Source organism: Myotis myotis, unplaced genomic scaffold (assembly GCF_014108235.1).
Source record: "Myotis myotis isolate mMyoMyo1 unplaced genomic scaffold, mMyoMyo1.p scaffold_m19_p_17, whole genome shotgun sequence".
NCBI classification, from domain to species: Eukaryota; Metazoa; Chordata; class Mammalia; order Chiroptera; family Vespertilionidae; genus Myotis; species Myotis myotis.
In genome coordinates this window covers 25,378,903-25,397,286 of record NW_023416321.1, presented here as the reverse complement: position 1 = coordinate 25,397,286, position 18,384 = coordinate 25,378,903, and the positions used below count along the sequence as shown (strand labels likewise).

The window sequence follows — 18,384 nt, the reverse complement described above, 5'->3', positions numbered from 1 at the left end:
GGCAGGGGGTCCAGACGGGCACAAGGTGCCATGGGCTTGGCACCGCGAGGGGCAGACACGCCGAGCACAGACTGCCTGGGTGAGCCTGGGACAGATTGTACATATTTTGTTTATCTTGACAACCATGAGCTGGTGAGGTTCCACTTCCCTAACCCCTGGGTCAGCGGAAGATCCTCATTTCTCCCCAAGGAGCATGCCATGTTAACCTTTTTGTAAGAACTTGAGGGAGGTCCTAGTGAGCTAAGAAGGCAAAAGAGAAAGCAAGCTCTCTCCCAGCCATGTTTTTGCCTGGCATGGCGTTCCAAATACAGACCTGCTCACGTGTCCCAGGTCATTAGCAATCTTCCCAGGACCTGCCCACTGATTCCCACCACCCCCCCCCCCCCCCATGTGGGATCTTGTCAGGGAAGCGGGATTCAGACTCTGACCCAGTCCCCACTCAGCTTACCTCCTCCAGGAGCCTTCCTAGAGTCAAGGCTTCATGGCTACTTCCTGCTGGGGCGGGTTTGAGCTTATTTTTCTAAACAAAACCATATTGTTTAGGGATACTTTCAGGGGCAGGAAAACTATTAAGAAAAGCAAGGGAATGAAGAACACACAAATTTGGATAGCAGTGTCCTGCCGGGGGAGGAAGGGTAGCCATCAGGTGGGCACGGGACAGGCTCCCAATGTTGGTTTTTTTTAAATATATTTTATTTATTTTTTACAGAGAGAAAGGGAGAGGGAGAGTCAGAAACATAGATGAGAGAGAAACATTGATCAGCTGCCTCCTGCACACCCCCCACTGGGGATGTGCCCGCAAACAAGGTACATGCCCTTGACCGGAATCAAACCTGGGACCCTTCTGTCCACAGGCCGACGCTCTATCCACTGAACCAAACCGGCTAGGGCCCAATGTTCTTTTTTTAAAAATAATAATAATAATAATAATAATAATAATAATAACTTATTTATTCACAGCCACATTTTGCTGTTACCCACATATTAGGTATGATATTCTTAGTGAGTGGCAATGCGATTAAACATGTTCATTCTTTTTGAAAACCTCGATTAACACTGTGATGCAGCCACTCAGAAGCCCGGTTCTGAGTTTTCTCTTAATACTTGGTTGCACGGTTTTGATCACTAAAAAGGCACTTGGGAAAGGTATGTGGATCCAAATGGAGACCGGGCCTCACTAAATCACAGGCTCCCGTTCCAGCTCCGTCCAGCTGTGCACAGGTTTCAGTGACAGCCTGGCCATCTCCTTGGTGGCTCTCTGTCATCTCCCTCCCTGGTTGGAAAGCACTGCAATGTTACGTTTTCAACTCCCAGGATCAAAACCCACAGAAATTAGGTATTTGGGAGACTTCAAGTCTGTCTGATCAGACAGGTGTACATTTTTGCCAAAACTTATCGAATTGCACCTTTAAAATGGGGACACTACTCTCCAAGTAACTGAAAAGTTCAGGTAACTTGATGGTGCCTTGATGGCTCACAAATAAGCTTCAGGATGTTCCCAGGGAAATCCTCAGGGGGCTGAGGCTGCCAGGAAAAGTCAGGCATCTTGGTCGTCTCCTGTCTTCAGTGAAGCAGATTGCTCCTCTTTTGGTCCCAGGGGCCTTGCCAAGCAGAGATAAGGCTGGGCCATTGAGGGAGCCGGGGACAGACCCCATGACATCACCCCTCGGGCAAGTGCAGGAAGGGCTTGGAGCATGTTGACAGTCAGGAATCTAGGGCAGGGGTGAGTGTCTGTTGTGTTTTTCTGAGCAAGTTTCCCTTTGAATTGGAGGCAGTGTCTTCACAGACAGAGTGACAGTAGCTGCGTGAATGGCCCCTCCTCGCTAGTGTGCCTGGCTGTCACACCCAGTTCTGGAGGCCCCTTCATGCTGTGTGCCCTCTCTTCCCAGAGCCAGGGCTCCTCAGCACGCCCTGCAGCAGGCAGCACCCAGGGCACACACACCCCACACCCGACTCCCATCCCCCCCTCTCCTCCCGGCCCACTTCTCCCCAGGCCGCCCCCTTCCTGTCCCCACCTCTTCCTCCTCTCCCAATGTCCAATAGGTTAACCTTCGTGATGAGTCCACGGGTGTTTATTATTTTTTAATTGTGCATATGTTTTATAAAATCTGTTGTATATGTGGTATAGTTCACAATGTAAACAAACAAAAAAAAGTTTTAATAAATTCACAAGAGAATTACCTGGGGAAACTGTTAAGAAGGCAGATAGATTCCTGGCTCCATCACAATTCTAATTTGGGAGACCTGGTCAAGACCTGGTTAGATGATGCTGAAGCAGGTGATCGAAGACCACCTTCAGATACCTACCTGGGTTATGAGCATCACAGGTTTTGGCATCTCACTGACTGGGTTCAAAGCCCCAACTCAGATGACTCCTGATTGTGTGACATCAAGCAAGTCTTCTTCATCTGTAAAATGAGGATGATAAACTATGCACAGTGCCTAGGATCTGCATAGCTATAATAAGAATGATTATTACTATTGCCTTTAATAGTAGTAATACTTTGTGGAATAAGAGTGTTTTCCCCAGATGCAGTAATATTATTAATCTGTCCTTATACACATAAATTTCCCTGATTTTCTCTTGGCAAAGAGAAACTATTACTGTTAAAAACTTTTCCATAAGCTTTAAACCTTTCATATCCTTTAGCGAAATGTGAGACTCTCAAGAAAAACCCTAAACAGAGGAGTTATATATAATAGCAAAATATTAGAAACAACTTAAATAGCCAACAACAAAGGTAAGCTTAACATATACTGTGAGCTATCATAGAATGGAATATTATGCAACCATTAAATACAAATTTATAAAAATGTGTAAAAGTTACTTTGTAATGTTAAATTAAAAAATAGCCAGACAGAGAATATATCTACTATGTGATCAAAATTACGTAGACCACAAAGTAAACCACTGTTTCCATAGAAAACAATGGAAGAAAATAGGCCAAAATGTTCAAACATAGGCTGTCTTTGGGGTAAGAGTTGGATGATTGTTTTTTCTTCCTTTTTACTTTTCTATATTTTCCAAATGTTCTATAACGGGATTTTTTTTTTTAAATCTCACTCTTAAAAAGTGTATACTTTTGTTATCTTTTCAAGTCCAAACTAATTTAAAGGCTCTGCCTCAACGAGGATTCATAAAAGACAATGACATTTCCATATACAGTGCAGGCTGTCAGAAGAGAAGAGAGGCTTCAGAGATCTCATTCAACCTCCCTCGTTACCAGCGAGGAACCTGAGGCCCCGAGAGGTGAACCGACAAGCACAAGAGGACAGAGACCTGCGAGGGCCTTCCCATGCCACCTAACACTTTTCCCATTTCTTCGCACTTTCCCCTCGATCCCCACAATCCAGATTGTTACATACTCTACCAGCAAAACCAGCAGCACTTGTTCAAAATGCAGACCCTCAGGCCTCTTCCCCAAAGAAAAGGAATCAAAATCTGCATGTTAACAAAAACCCTGGGGCAAGTGTCTTAGAGAAATAACAAAATAAAAGGAAGTCTCTCTTGGATGGCTTCATTTAGATGGAAGGTAACTTGGGTGGCCAAGTTCAAACAAAGGGACCTCAGTTCCAACTCCCACTGACTTTGTGACATCAGGCAGGTTTCTCAATCACTCTGCGCCTTGGTTTTCCTCATCGGTAAAGTGGGGATGATCAACTCAGCCAGGTGCTAGCAAATGCCAAGATGGAAGCTGGGCTTTATAAACAGGGCTGATAAATGCTTCTTGTTAGGCACGTTTCAACAGGCCCGGCACTCTGTGAGAGCTGGAGCCCCTCGGTCAGTGCTTGGCACACAGGAAGCCTTCCGCCAGTATGCGTTTAACAAATAAGAGCCCAGGTGACCTCTCTCAATGTTTGACTTGGATCCCCCCATTTTATTAGTATACTAGCGGCCTGGTTTACAACATTAGTGCACTGGGGCGGGAGGGGGGGGGGGGGGAGAGAGTCCTCTAAGCCTGGCCTGCGCCTTCTCACAATCTGGGACCCCTGGGGGGATGCCCGCTCCCCGCAGCCTAAGCTGGCAGGTGGACATCCCTTGAGGGGTCCTTAGCGCTGCTGCTGCTGCTGCTGCTGCTGCGTTCGCCAGCCTGTGCCTGGCTTCTGGCTGAGCAGCACACTGACCACCAGGGGGCAGCTCCTGCATTCAACGTCTGCCCCCTGGTGGTCAGGGCACATCATAGCAATCAGTCTTTCTGCAGTTCGGTGGATTTGCATATTAGCCTTTTATTATATACGATGACACTTTCAAAACTTCCGGTTTTCTCCCTTCCAACATTCCAAACTGTGCCAACCTCCCACCTCCACCAGACAGTGAGGAGGAGGGGAGGTTGAAGGTCTGAGATAAGCTTGACTCACACTGTAAATCATTCATACTAGAACTTTCTATGGTTGCAGACTTACAGGGCTCAACCATCCACCCTCTCCAAAGCCCCCACTTCTTATTACTCCTACCAAAGTTCTCCCTAAGCCACGCCCCTGGAGACCCGCCCCTTCGCTCAACCCCGCCCTCTTCCCAAGGCCCCGCCCCCTCCTGCCAGTCGGCCTGCGCATCCCCTCACACCTCCGCCCCGCCCCGCGCCCCGCCCCGCCCCGCGCCCCCGCCGGGGCCCCTGCCCACCTTCCTCCGAGCGCGTGGGGACTGTCCCGGCCTCTTCGCTGACGTCGGCGCCGCTGGCCGGCCCGGAAAAGGGCTCCTGCGCGCGGCCGCTCGAGGGCCGGAGGGCGCCCAAGGCCTGGCCCCCCGAAACCGCGCCTCCGCCCCGCGCGAGGTAGGTAGGGCCCGAGCGCGGGAGGGACGGAGGCCGGGGTCACGGAGGCCTGGCGAAGGGGTGGGGGCCGCGCGGCCGGCGGGCGGGGCCTGCGGGAGCCGAGCCGGGCCCGGAGCAGCTGGATGCGTCGGTAGCCGGCCCGGCGGCCGCGGGTGACGGGGCGCGCGGGGCGCGGGATAACAACGGTGACGGACGCCGGCCGGCGCCGCGCGGCCCACGTGCGCCAAGGCTCCCGGAGCGCAGGGCTTCCCGCGGAGGCGGCGGGTACAGACCTCCGCGCCCCGCCGGCAGCAGGCGAGGGGCGGGCAGGCCGCGGGCGGAGGGAGAGGGCGGGGCGGGGCGGGGCCGCGCGGGGCGCCGCCCCCTCGGCGCGGCAGGTCCGCGGGCGCAGGAGCCCGAGGCGGACCGCCCGCGTCTCCCTCCTTAGGCATCGCCCCTGGGGAAGATGGAAGGAGAGAAGCGGCCGGAGCCCTACTCGGGCCTGTTCGCGGACGGGCACCTGGTCCTGTGGACGCTGTGCTCGGTGCTGCTGCCCGTGTTCATCACCTTCTGGTGCAGCCTTCAGCGGTCGCGCCGGCAGCTGCACCGCAGGGACATCTTCCGCAAGAGCAAGCACGGCTGGCACGACACGGACCTGTTCAGCCACCCCACCTACTGCTGCGTGTGCGCGCAGCACATCCTGCAGGGCGCCTTCTGCGACTGCTGCGGGCTGCGCGTGGACGAGGGCTGCCTCAAGAAGGCCGACAAGCGCTTCCAGTGCAAGGAGATCGTGCTCAAGCCGGACGCCAAGGCCCCGGACGCCATGCCCCACCACTGGATCCGGGGCAACGTCCCCCTGTGCAGCTGCTGTGTGGTGTGCACGCAGCAGTGCGGCAGTCAGCCGAAGCTCTGCGATTACAGGTATGGCCTTGGTGGGTCCCGAGGGCCCCATGGCTCTCCGTGGGAGTCAGGATTTAGGGCGTGGGTGCGAAGGCCCGCTGTGATCTCTGCAAGTGGCCTGAAGTGCCCACTTGGAGGAAGCAGGCTCATCCACATTCAGGGCAGCTTTGCAATCGTCATACGCTGAGATGATGCTAGCCTCCCTCCCTCCTCAGCCAGCCTGACCTTTTGTCTGCCCTTTTGTAAGCTCTCAGCTTCCGTCCAGAGGTCTCTTAAATGCTGCGTACTTATGGCCACCGTATGTTATAGTTTAGCTTTGGTTGCTATTATCTCCACTTTATGTAAGAGAAGAAAACATGAAGTACGGATATTATCTCCACTTTATGTAAGAGGGGAAAAATGGAGTACGGATAAGTTAACTTTTCCCTGGAGCCGTAAAATGGATTCATCCTCAGTGTTGTATGTACAAGGAAGACAAGGGTCATTCCAAAGCAGCACTTCAGGAACCTTTTTCGAATTTAGGTTTCGATGCTATAGTGACATACAACCCTTAAAGGTATACTCCTGTTGTCAGTGGTCTTTCAGGACATGTAGCATCTTAGAAGGGTGACTTTGACGAAGCCAAACATATTGTAATGGCTCTAAATACACACTGAACAACATGTTTGTGTTCTTAAATAGTGTCTGGAACTAGGTAAGGTCATGTTAGAGATCGGTAATAAAAGGGAAGGGTACTTCGCAGATCGTCTACTTATTTTACAGTTGAGAGAATTGTAGTCAGGAGTAAAATAGAATTCCGACCCCCCTGGACAGGGTTAGGAATGCTATTACTACAGAGCCTTGTCTCAGCCTTAGATATGGACATCTTCATTGTGATGGGTTTCATTTCTGACAAGTAGAAAGGCCCCGAACCATGTTTAGGAACTGATATAGAAAGGTGGCACTAGAGAGCAAGTGACTTTTGATGTCTGTTGTTGTTTTTCAATCCCTTTTTTTTTTCTTAATTGGTGTGAGCATTGTTAAGTCAACACCTGTTTCTTAAAAATATATTTTTATTGATTTCAGAGAGGAGAGGAAGTGAGAAAGAGGGAGGGAGAGATGAAAGAGATGCCTCCTGCACACCCCCCACTGGGGATCGAGCCTGCAACCCGGGCATGTGCCCTAACCAGAAATTCCATCTAACCTCCTGGTTCATAGGTCGAAGCTCAACCACTGAGCACACTGGCAGTGTTCAACACCTATTTTTAAGTCTTATTTCTTTAGTTTTACCTATCAGATTTAGACTTAAGAATATAATTTTTCCAAAAAATATATTTTAAACAACTAGAGTTTTGTTACCACTCATTTTTATCTGGGCTCTTTGTCCTTTTTGGCATCCATGAGAGCTAGGTTACCAATGTCTTCACATTTTATGTTCTCCCTGTAGGTAAGCTTCAGTCTTCAAGAGCTGGGATTAGTTGGAAAGAAGACATGAACTTAGTATTGTTTTTATTTCCTTCCCTTCTTTGTGTTGGTGCAGAATTAGATAAAAGCGGCTGCCATACGTGTCTTACCTGTGTTTCTAGGAAGATCATTACGGCGGAGGGTCAGAGCACTGTTTCTTTGTGAAGGGGCAGACGGAGTACCTGCTCTGCTTAGAACCCTTCACATGCACTGATGGTCTTTCAGTGCAAACTCGAAGTGCTTCACACAGTCCTACATGCCCTCCGGACCCTGCCTGCCCTTTTAATCTTACCTACCACCACCTGCATTAAGCTTTTATGTATAAGCAACATCAGGAAGACTGTCCTTTTTTTTCCTGTTCTTTTTTTTTTTTTCTCAAGGCTTTCCTCTCGGTCTTAAGTATCCTTCTCCTGGCTAGCTTCTATGCATCCTTAAAGACTCACCTTGCGCCCTTTCCTCTAGGCATCCTTGCCCTCAAATTTTTCTCTCTTGATGATAACATAATATCCTGTTTCTCTTTGGTTCTCAGAGTAAAGTCCCCACAACCACCAGCAGCAGCATCACCTAGAAACTTGTCGGAAATGCAGATTCTAGGGTTGCCAGATTTAGCGAACAAAATAAAAATTTTTGCTGTATTTGGGACATACTTATACCTAAAAATTATTTATTTATCTGAAATTCAGATTTAACTGAGCAACCTCTATTTTTCCTGGCAACCCACTGAGTCAGAAACTTGGGCTGGGGACCAGCATTCTTGGCTTTAACAGGCTCTGCAGGTAACTCTAAAGTTGGAGAACCACTTGTATCTTTATGTAGCTTTTTTAAACATGAGCCCCTATCCTTAATCTTGTGTCCCCTCCCCACCCCCTTGAGCACAGTGAATGTCTGTGCTGATAAATCTCCTCTTCCTCATTAGCTTGTTCTTACTAGTACTGAGCATTCTGTCCAAGCATGCTAGAGCCCTTCACCCGTGGTAGAAATGGTCTCTGTATAATTGAGGAAGGGCTTATTATTCCCAGGAAAAAGAGCACAGGGCCCTGAAGTGGCACATATTCTGCAATGTTCTGATTTACTTCAGCCAATAATTTTATTCAGGATTACAGTCAGCCATGACCTTCTGTCGGAATGAAATATTTGAGAAAGAGAAACAAGATAAATATCTATTTAGAACTTTTTTTTGTTTTATTTCAGAGGGAGAGGGAGAGAGATAGAAACATCAATGAGAGAGAATCCTCGATCGGCTGCCTCCTGCACGCCCCCCACCGGGGATCAAGCCCACAACCCAGGCATGTGCCTCCTGACCGGAATCAAACCCAGGGCTCTCCTTCCTCCTCCCCCCCAGTCCCCAGGCCGACGCTCTATCCCCTGAGCCAAACCAGCCAGGGCTATTTAGAACTTTTAAACACAGGCCAGACTGTCCCTGTCTCTGGATTTTATCAAGCACTGTTGGGGGCTCCTATTCTTGGGATATCTGCAATTTTAAACGAACTGTGAAGGCTGTACAATAAGTTAGCATTTCAAAGGGCAAGTGATGCCTGCCGCCCAGTTAAACTCCGTAGACAAGTGACAAAGGCCCTTTAATTTATGTTCAGTCATTATTTAGTTTTCACATAGCGTCTGTTTCTTGCCACACACTGTGCTGGATTCTTACTTTCCTGTAGATTTTTTCCTTTTTTTTTTTTTCCCCTGCTTCTACTTCCTTTTAATCTTTTCACCTCTCTTCTAAACTAAATAGGAAATTAGTTTATATTTTTAAATATTCATTACAGTTATTAAATGAACCTTTGTTCCTTTTGTGTTCTCTCTCATTAAGAAAACATAAGGTGCCTTTTTATTTATAAGATCTTTCTTCATTACATCCCACTCCACACACACACACACACACACACACACACACACTGTGATTCATAAAACAAAGCTTCTGACTCTTGGAAGGTAATTACATTGGCAGCTTTAGTCTCAGCTTTGATCTTAAATTTTATATCTCTGTGTTCTATTGGTATGTGTTTATGCGTTTTATTAATTATCTGAAACAGTGAAAAATAGCAAATCATCTTCTAGAACAGAAGTAGGCAAACTTTTTCTGTTAAGAGTCAAAACTACGTTATTTTAGGTTTTGCAGATCATGTGGTCTGTCATAATTACTTAACTCTACTATACAACATAGAACTAAGCCAGCCGTGGACAATACATAAATGAATGGGTGTAGCTGTTTACAAAAAATCAGATGGCAGGGGTATAGGTCTTTACAGCATAAAAACATTTGGATAAACCACAAAAAGAAATATAGATCTATCAAAAAATAAACTTAAGTACATTAAAAAGTAACTTTAAAAGAAAACAAACTATGCCCTAACTGGTTTGGCTCAGTGGATAGAACATCAGCCTGTGGACTGAAGGGTCCCGGGTTCGATTCCAGTCAAGGGCATGTACCTTGGTTGCGGGTGCATCCCCAGTAGGGGGGATGCAGGAGGCAGCTGATCAATGTTTCTTTCTCATCGGTGTTTCTAACTCTCTATCCCTCTCCCTTCCTCTCTGTAAAAAATCAATAAAATATATTTTTTTTAAAAAAGAAAAACTAGTTTGCAATAAATATGACAGGAAAATGTTGATATCCTACACAAAAAAAATGCATGCATTTATTAAAATATAGGGCATGAATCAGTTAACAAAAGGCCAAAAAAAATTCAACTTCACCTGGTGATCAAAGACATCCAAATGAAAACAACAAAATACTTTCTTGTCTATCAAATTATCAAAAAAAAATAGTTAAGCCATAACCGGTTTGGCTCAGTGTATAGAGCGTCGGCCTGCGGACTGAAAGGCTCCAGGTTCGATTCCGGTCAAGGGCATGTGCCTTGGTTGTGGGCACATCCCCAGTAGGAGGTGTGCAGGAGGCAGCTGATCGATGTTTCTAGCTCTCTATCCCTCTCCCTTCCTCTCTGTAAAAAATTAATAAAATATATTTTTTTAAAAAAGTCCTAATGAACAGTATTAGCAAGTGTTAGATATGATGGACACATTCGTGCACTGATACGCATTTTGGGCAGACATATGAAGAACCTTAGGAAAATGCATGGCCTGTGACTCAGTATCTTGACTTCTAAGAGTCCAGAAAAATAGCCTCATTTATGTTTAAGCCTCATTTTATTCCTCGTGTTATTTATACTTAGAAAAATAAACTATATGTTTGGGAGGGGAAACAGAAAAGGGGTTAAACAAATTATATTATATCCATATGATATTACTCATTCTTTGCAAACCATGTTTTTTAGAAATATGTCATGGCATAGCCCATATTCATGATACAATGTGGGAAGAAAAAAGTGCTATCCAGTTGTATATTCTACATCATATCCCTGACCTGGAAGCCAAACATTTACGCACTGTAAAAATGAAGAGTAGGCACATGTAAAAGTTAAGAGTGACTGTTTCTGGATGAGTTTTATTTTATGTCTTTTTCAAGAATAAGCTGATGTTATCTCATTTTAAATACAATTTTTAAATGTATACCAATACACGAAGATATTCTAGTTTTTAGAAACTCAGGCAATTTACAAAAGAATATAGAGAAAAAAGTGAATGTTGTCATCCTTCAGTCCCACTTTCCTTCCCAGAGGAAACCACTGTGAAATAAATCAGTGAGTATCCTTTTATATTATTTTCAATGATAACATACTATTTTAAAGTTAACAGAAAGTGGGCGGAGGTACAGTACCTCAGCTGCATAAGCCATCTTTTATAGTTCGAAAGCAAGCATCAACAAAGGTTATCAGGCAAGTTATTTTACAGTTTCCTCTAACGCAGTGGTTCTCAACCTTCCTAATGCCGAGACCCATTAATACAGTTCCTCGCCAAAACTGGTTTGGCTCAGTGGATAGAGCGTCGGCCTGCGGACTGAAAGGTCCCGGGTTCGATTCCGGTCGAGGGCTGCGGGCACATCCCCAGTAGGACAAGTGCAGGAGGCAGCTGATCGATGTTTCTCTCTCATCGATGTTTCTAACTCTCTCTCTCCCCCTTCCTCTCTGTAAAAAATCAATAAAATATATTTTTAAAAAAAATACAGTTCCTCATGTTGTGGTGACCCCCAACCATAAAATTATTTTCGTTGCTACTTTATAACTGTAATTTTGCTACTGTTATGAATTGAATCGTAATGTAAATATCTGATATGCAGGATGTATTTTCATTGTTACAAATTGAACATAATTGAAGCATAGTGATTAATCACAAAAACATTATGTAATTATATATGTGTTTTCCGATGGTCTTAGGCAGCCCCTGTGAAAGGGTCGTTCGACCCCCAAAGGGGTTTCGACTCACAGGTTGAGAACTGCTGCTCTAACAGATAATGCAGATAACTTCTTTCAGCAGTAAATAGCAGTAATTACTTGACAAATCTGAACATCCAACCAGAAAAAAAACAACCTTAAATTAGAAGGCTAAATTGTTGATCTGGGGAAGAAAGAGTAATTATCCTTTTTTTAAATTATTCCTTTAACTCTGACATCTGTTTTCAGCCAGCCTGCAGTCATCTGGATCGCCAGAGCTGCCTGATCTGGGAGAGGATTAACTGCTGAACAGATTAATGACAGGAACCCGGGACCTTGACCAGCATGTTCCCTGCTGGTTTCAGCACTGGTCCACACAAAGGCCGATCTGAATGTGCATGTCTTCTGTCTGTATTTCAAATGCAAACATATAGATTCATTTGGTATTAACAGCCACCAAGAAATGGACTATTTTACTGTAGTTAGTAATATTCACAGATGGGTATATAAGTGAAGATATTTTCACATGGACCCTGAGGAAATGCTTCAAGGACCCAGGCCAGTGGGGCATTCAAGCACTAAGGACTGTAGGCCTCACAACCCTGCTTCAACCGAAGCACAAATGAATAATACCCAGAAGAGTTGTTCTAGATCGGCTTTTGTTTATGTGGATCAGATCTACTGATATTTACCATGTTATAAATTAAAACAGAACTTTTCAATATTCATTTTTAAAAGATTGATCATGATAACAAATACTGGATTGTTGTTTTTTTAATTTTAGAGAGGAAGGGAGAGGGAGAGAGAGAGAGAGAGAGAAACATCAATGATGAGAGAAAGTCATCGATCAGGTGCCTCGTGCATGCCCCACACTGGGGATCAAAACCGAAACCCGGGCATATGCCCTGATGGAAATAGAACTGTGACCTCCTGGTTCATAGGTCAACACTCAACCAGTGAGCCACTGGCCAGGCTAAATACTGCATTTTTATCAAAATGAAATAAATGAAAATCTAAAGAAAAGAGTGATGTTAGTTGTGGTACATCTCTTTGGCTTAGAAGTCAGCTCAGAGTCTCCTATCTATTTCTGCATCAGTTTATTGATGTAGCACCTGTCATACAGCTTTTTGAAAACTCCACTGCACACTTTTGAGAGAATGAGGGTAAAAATAACATCATCATTATTATTATTATTATTATTATTATTATTATTATTATTATTATTATTTAAATGATTTTAACCTCACAGACACCGTGAAGGAATCTTAGGAGCCCTAAACCATCTTTTATTTTATTTTTTTTTATTTTATTTTATTTTATTTTTTTATATATTTTATTGATTTTTTTACAGAGAGGAAGGAGAGGGATAGAGAGCTAGAAACATCGATGAGAGAGAAACACCGATCAGCTGCCTCCTGCACACCCTCTACTGGGGATGTGCCCGGAACCAAGGTACATGCCCTTGACCCGAATCGAACCTGGAACCCTTCAGTCCGCAGGCCGACGCTCTATCCACTGAGCCAAATCAGTTAGGGCCTAAACCATCTTTTAAAAAACACTGTCAAACTGCCAAGTATGTTTAAACTTTATTGCTCTATTTTCACTGTAGGTACAATTATAAATCTTTCAGTTGCCGGATTTTATGCTCAATAGTGATGACATTACTGTTTTAGGTTTTTTGACAGAAATGATTGGTCTGCAGATCAGTAAGCTATGGTTTTAAGTTACTCATTATCTTTGTTTCTTCCACCCCTCAGGTGCATTTGGTGTCAGAAAACTGTCCATGATGAGTGCATGAGAAGTAGCTTAAAGAACGAAGCGTGTGATTTTGGAGAATTCAGAAACCTCATCATTCCACCCAGTTACTTAACCTCTATTAATCAGATGCGTAAAGACAAAAAAACAGATTACGCAATGGTAATCAGAGTTCATTTGTCCTTATGTAATTGATTTCCAGGAAGTGATTTAAGTCATTGTGTGACCATTACAACTGTGTGTGCGTGAGAAGAATCGTTATGGTAAACCATAAATTCCTACCCAGATCCTAGAGGTGTGCCACAAATGTGGGCTCTGGAGTTCTTTCATGTCTAAAAGGAAATGTTATATTAGTGGTTTCTAAATCACTGCCTGCTTCTGGACTTGGGGAACTTTTTAAATATACAGGTTCCTGAACCCACTTCCATGACCATGTCTGACTTAGTAAGTAGGTCCCAGGAATCCATCCATGTGTTTTTAAGGTTCTCAGATGATTCTGATGAACAGCTAGGATTGGGATTCATGATTATTGTCAGTGAAAAGAAAATGTAGATTTTCCTCACACGTTGTTCTGTAGAAGAATTTTTCCATTGGGAACTTTACACAGGGTGTCTAGAGATGCACTTACATTGCTCATTATATGATCCCACAAATAATGTTGAACATTGAAGCTGCTAACAGCACTTAACAGTATTTTTGTGTATGAAAACTGATGTAAATGTGTATCTCTCAATCGTTATGTAGCTCTGAAGGAATAACTATAAATATTGGCATTGATTTTCTACATGAATATGCCAAAATGGTGAAACTGCTTTATTTTAAAATTAAATTGTGTCTTTTCCAAGTTAGGATTTTATATCTTAAATGTCATCTTTGTCAATATTCCTGCAAAAGAAAGGGGATTTTGAAAATTTAAAAACATTATGTTTAATGTTGTGGCACATTTTTTTAAAATATGTTTTTACTGATTTCTTTTTTAGAGAGAGAGGGAGGGGAATAGAGAGAGAAGCATTGATCTTCTGCCTTCTGCATGCCCCCCACTGGAGATCGAGCCTGCAACATGGGCATGTGCCCTGACCAGGAATTGAACTTCAACCTCCTAGTTCATGGGTTGATGCTCAACCACTGAGCCATACTGACCGGGCTGTGATACATATTTTTAAACGTACAATCCCTAGCCCTGTCCTGCATGGCTCAGTTGGTTGGAGTGTCTCCCATACATTGAAGGGTCTCTGGTTTGGTTCCCGGTCAAAGAACATAGGTTCCTTGTAGCTTCAATCCCAGTCTCGGCATGTACAGGAGGCAACTAATCAATGTTTTTCTCTCATATTGATGGGTTTTTTTTCACTCTCTCTCTGTCTCCTCTCCCTCTCTCTCTCTGGAATCAATAAAAAAATATATACATATATCCTCAGGTGAGGATTTAAAAAATTATAATAAAGATAAGTAAATAAATGTACAACCGTTATGTATTTTAATTTACTCTGAGATCACAAGGAGTGAGAATTGCTAAGAAAAAACACACAAAACAACTCCATTCATGTCTCCATCCACAAGGAGAAGGGGAGAGAAAATAAATTGTTAGGTTAGAAAAACATTAATTTCATTTGACTTTGGGCTTTGTACAAGTCTGGATTCTTTCATCTATTTCTGAGTACCCATTTGAAAAAAGCAAATAAACTTGCAAACTATATATTAGACTATATCCAGAAAAGGACAGTTAAGGTAAAAGAGCAGAGAAAGTCATTGTCCATTCTATGAAAGGTCAAAAGAACTTGAAATGCATTGTCTAGGAGACAAGACTAATGAAAGATAATATGCTTCAGGTGTTTGAGCACAGCATTATAGGGAAAAACAAGTAAAATTTCTAGTTGCTTCAGAAAATGAAATTAGAACAATGAATAAAAGTTATTGAAAGACAGATTTTTAACTCCATTTAAGTTAAGACTGTGTAATAATTTAGCAGTAGGATGGGCTGCCTTGTTAGTGAGTTCTTATATGCGTATCTAAGCATACACTGGAGGACTTAACTAGAATAATGTACAAGAGAATTGTACATTACGTGGAAGTTAAATTAGTTCATCTTTAAGGTCCCGCCCTGTTCTTTGATTTTTATATTGTATTTGTTGTTCTGGGATAGTTGTTTTTCTCTCAGCAAATTACAGCACTGTTATCAAGATGAAAAATTGAGGGGTAGGGTAGGTGGGGGAAGGTATAGGAAGGATAAATGGTGATGGAAGGAGACTTGACTAGAACACAATACAATGCACAGATGAGATATTTAACTCTTTCATTCACCTTAATTTTTTTAGCTAGCCTCTAAGCTTGGGAAGCAATGGACTCCATTAATAATCCTGGCCAACTCTCGTAGTGGAACTAACATGGGAGATGGACTATTGGGAGAATTCAGGATCCTTCTAAACCCAGTCCAGGTATCTAAAGAGAAAACCTTCCTTTCAGTGTTAATCTTTTCATTTTAGCTTTTCATTTTTCCTAAATTGTAATGGTTATTAATTCTTTCAACCAGTATTCACCTGATTGTAGGAAAGAATAATTATAAAAGTATCAAACTATTCTAATATATTGAGAAAGGAACTCATGGTGAAGGTATAAAATGGTGCAGCCATGGTAGATAACAGTTTGGAGGTTTCTTAAAAAATTAAACATAGAGCCTGGCCAGTGTTGCTCAGTGGTTGAGCGTTGACCTATGAACCAGGAGGTCACGGTTTGATTCCTGGTCAGAGCACATGCCCGGGTTCAATCTACCCAAGGGAAATGAAAACATGTTTCACAAAGACTTTTATGCAAATATTCATAGCAGCATTATAGCCAAAAAGTAGAAACAGCCCACCTATCCAAGAAGCCAGATGCAAGGGGCCCATATTGTATGATCTGATGTATGATCTCCCCGGAAAAGGCCAATCTGTAGAAACAGTACATTCGTGGTCGCCTGAGGTAGGAAATCGGAAGTGACTGCACCTGGACACTGAGGGATCTTATCAGAGCGACGAAAGTTCTAAAGTGCTGGTGCACAGCTCAGTAAACTTCCTAATCATTGAATTGTTCACTTGAAATGGGTGAATTTCATTAGATGTAAATTATACCTCAGTTAAAAAATAAGGATAAAACGATTGCGCCATTGAAATTGAAGTTACGTGCTAGCAGCTTCTGCTTTGAAAAACTAAACAACCCATTGTGCAACAATCAAAGACGCACTGATGTTTTTCCTTCCAATGTGTGTTTTTCCCTTTCAACATTATACATTAAGTAAAAAGGACGTAAAGGAAAAGAAAAGTCTAACATAGAGCCTGGCATATTGTTACAGATCAGTGCATTGCAGCCAGTCTTTTACTTAACCATGTCTATACCATCTACAGCAGCAGTTCTCAACTTGTGGGTTGAGACCCTTTTGGGGGTCGAATGACCCTTTCACAGGGGTCGCCTAAGATCATCGGAAAACACATACATAATTACATAATGTTTTTGTGATTAATCACTATGCTTTAATTATGTTCAATTTGTAACAATGAAAATACATCCTGCATAGCAGATATTTACATTATGATTCATAACAGTAGCAAAATTGCAGTTATGAAGTAGCAACGAAAATAATTTTATGGTTGGGGGTCACCACAACATGAGGAACTGTATTAAAGGGTCGCAATATTAGGAAGGTTGAGGACCACTGATCTAGAGGGAAGTCATGCTGACAAGTGGAGGACAGTGTTGGATAAAAATAATTGTTTTCTTTTCTTTCATTTTTAGGTTTTTGATGTAACTAAAACTCCCCCCATCAAAGCCCTACAACTTTGTACTCTTCTTCCTTATCACTCAGCTCGAGTACTTGTGTGTGGAGGGGATGGGACTGTGGGCTGGGTCCTGGATGCCATTGATGAAATGAAGATTAAGGTACCAACCTCTAAGACAGTAACGGCAAACATTTTGAGCTTGGCATGTCAGCATTTTGAAAAACCGTAACTTAACTCTGGTGCCGTGACACATATAGAAATTTTTTGATATTTGCAACCATAGTAAAACAAAGACTTACATTTTTGATATTTGTTTCATATATTTAAATGCTATTTAACAAAGAAAAATCAACCAAAAAAATGAGTTTTTGTGTCACCTCTGATACGCGTGTCATAGGTTCACCATTACTGATAAGATCTGAGTGAGAAGTCATACGTTAGGCTGAGTACTTGCCTTTCACATGAGCACTAAGATAATTATACAAGATTTTTGGTTATATCTTTTATTTGCAGATGAATATGAGAAGACTGCCAATTTGGTATATTATGATTAAGCAGTTAGAATAAACTTTAGCAAAACAACATTCAGTTGTTATATTTGTATCTTTATTGCTTCCGTCATTAAGTTTTACCAAATGTTATTACTGTACAAATAGAAGAGAAAAATCTAAACTCTATCTTCCATATTCTAGGGACAAGAAAAATACATCCCACAAGTTGCAGTCTTGCCTCTGGGAACAGGCAATGATCTATCCAATACATTGGGCTGGGGCACAAGTTACACAGGTGAAATCCCAGTTGCCCAGGTCTTAAGAAATGTGATGGAAGCAGATGGAATTAAACTGGACAGGTAAGTTGCACTTCCCCCAAAAAAGTAGAATTTTGAGCTTTGAGAATTTTGTTTGGTTTATAAATGAAGTCTTGTATAAGTTATAAAGTTAAATGTAATTTAAAATGAAAGACTATGTTAGTTGTACTTATACATAGATGATGGTGTTTTATTTTGTTGCTGTAATATTTTCTTGTTATATAAGGACTGAAGTCACAAGTTAGGCTGAATACTTATCTCAAAATTTGCATATTCACAGATGTGCTTATTTTTCAAATGCTATTTTATTTATTTTTTTAATATTTGTATTGATTTCAGAGAGGAAGGGAGAGGGAGAGAGAGAAACATCAATGATGAGAGAGTATCATTGATCGGCTGCCTCCTGCATGCCCCCTACTAGGGATCGAGCCCACAACCAGAGTGTGTGCCCTTGACCAGAATCAAACCCGGAACCTTCCAGTCTGCAGTCCAACGCTCTATTCACTGAGCCAAACCAGCTAGGGCTCAAATGCTATTTTAATAAAAGGACCTCATCTCCCAGGCATCCAGAGTTGATTGCTATAATTGTAGTTAATTGGCAGTCAATTTGGAAATAATCATGAATTTTTTTAACTTAATCTGTTTTTCAGATGGAAAGTTCAAGTAACAAATAAAGGATACTACAACCTGAGAAAACCCAAGGTATG

The 18,384-nt window shown here is 42.9% G+C and overlaps 2 protein-coding genes across 7 annotated transcripts in view; one reads left to right on the top strand and one right to left on the bottom strand.

Moving 5' to 3' along the window:
* The window catches only part of CUNH17orf67 (chromosome unknown C17orf67 homolog), a 27,634-nt gene extending 22,873 nt beyond the window's left edge, over positions 1-4,761 (bottom strand). The window contains exons 1-2 of one of the 2 annotated variants that reach the window (XM_036340491.1): positions 4,622-4,761; positions 2,308-2,408 (exon numbers count right to left, since the gene is read on the bottom strand). The gene's annotated coding sequence lies outside the window, so the exon portion shown is untranslated. The other variant, XM_036340492.1, reaches the window with a different exon arrangement.
* The window catches only part of DGKE (diacylglycerol kinase epsilon), a 26,483-nt gene continuing 12,739 nt past the window's right edge, over positions 4,641-18,384 (top strand). For 4 of the 5 annotated variants that reach the window (XM_036340487.1, XM_036340488.1, XM_036340486.1 and 1 more), the window contains exons 1-7: positions 4,641-4,772; positions 5,200-5,672; positions 13,123-13,282; positions 15,433-15,552; positions 16,886-17,029; positions 17,562-17,719; positions 18,328-18,379. In XM_036340487.1, the coding sequence (XP_036196380.1) occupies positions 5,218-5,672; positions 13,123-13,282; positions 15,433-15,552; positions 16,886-17,029; positions 17,562-17,719; positions 18,328-18,379 (1,089 nt within the window). In that variant the 5' untranslated portion in view covers positions 4,641-4,772; positions 5,200-5,217. The remainder of the gene's footprint in view (positions 4,773-5,199; positions 5,673-13,122; positions 13,283-15,432; positions 15,553-16,885; positions 17,030-17,561; positions 17,720-18,327; positions 18,380-18,384) is intronic. The other variant, XM_036340490.1, reaches the window with a different exon arrangement.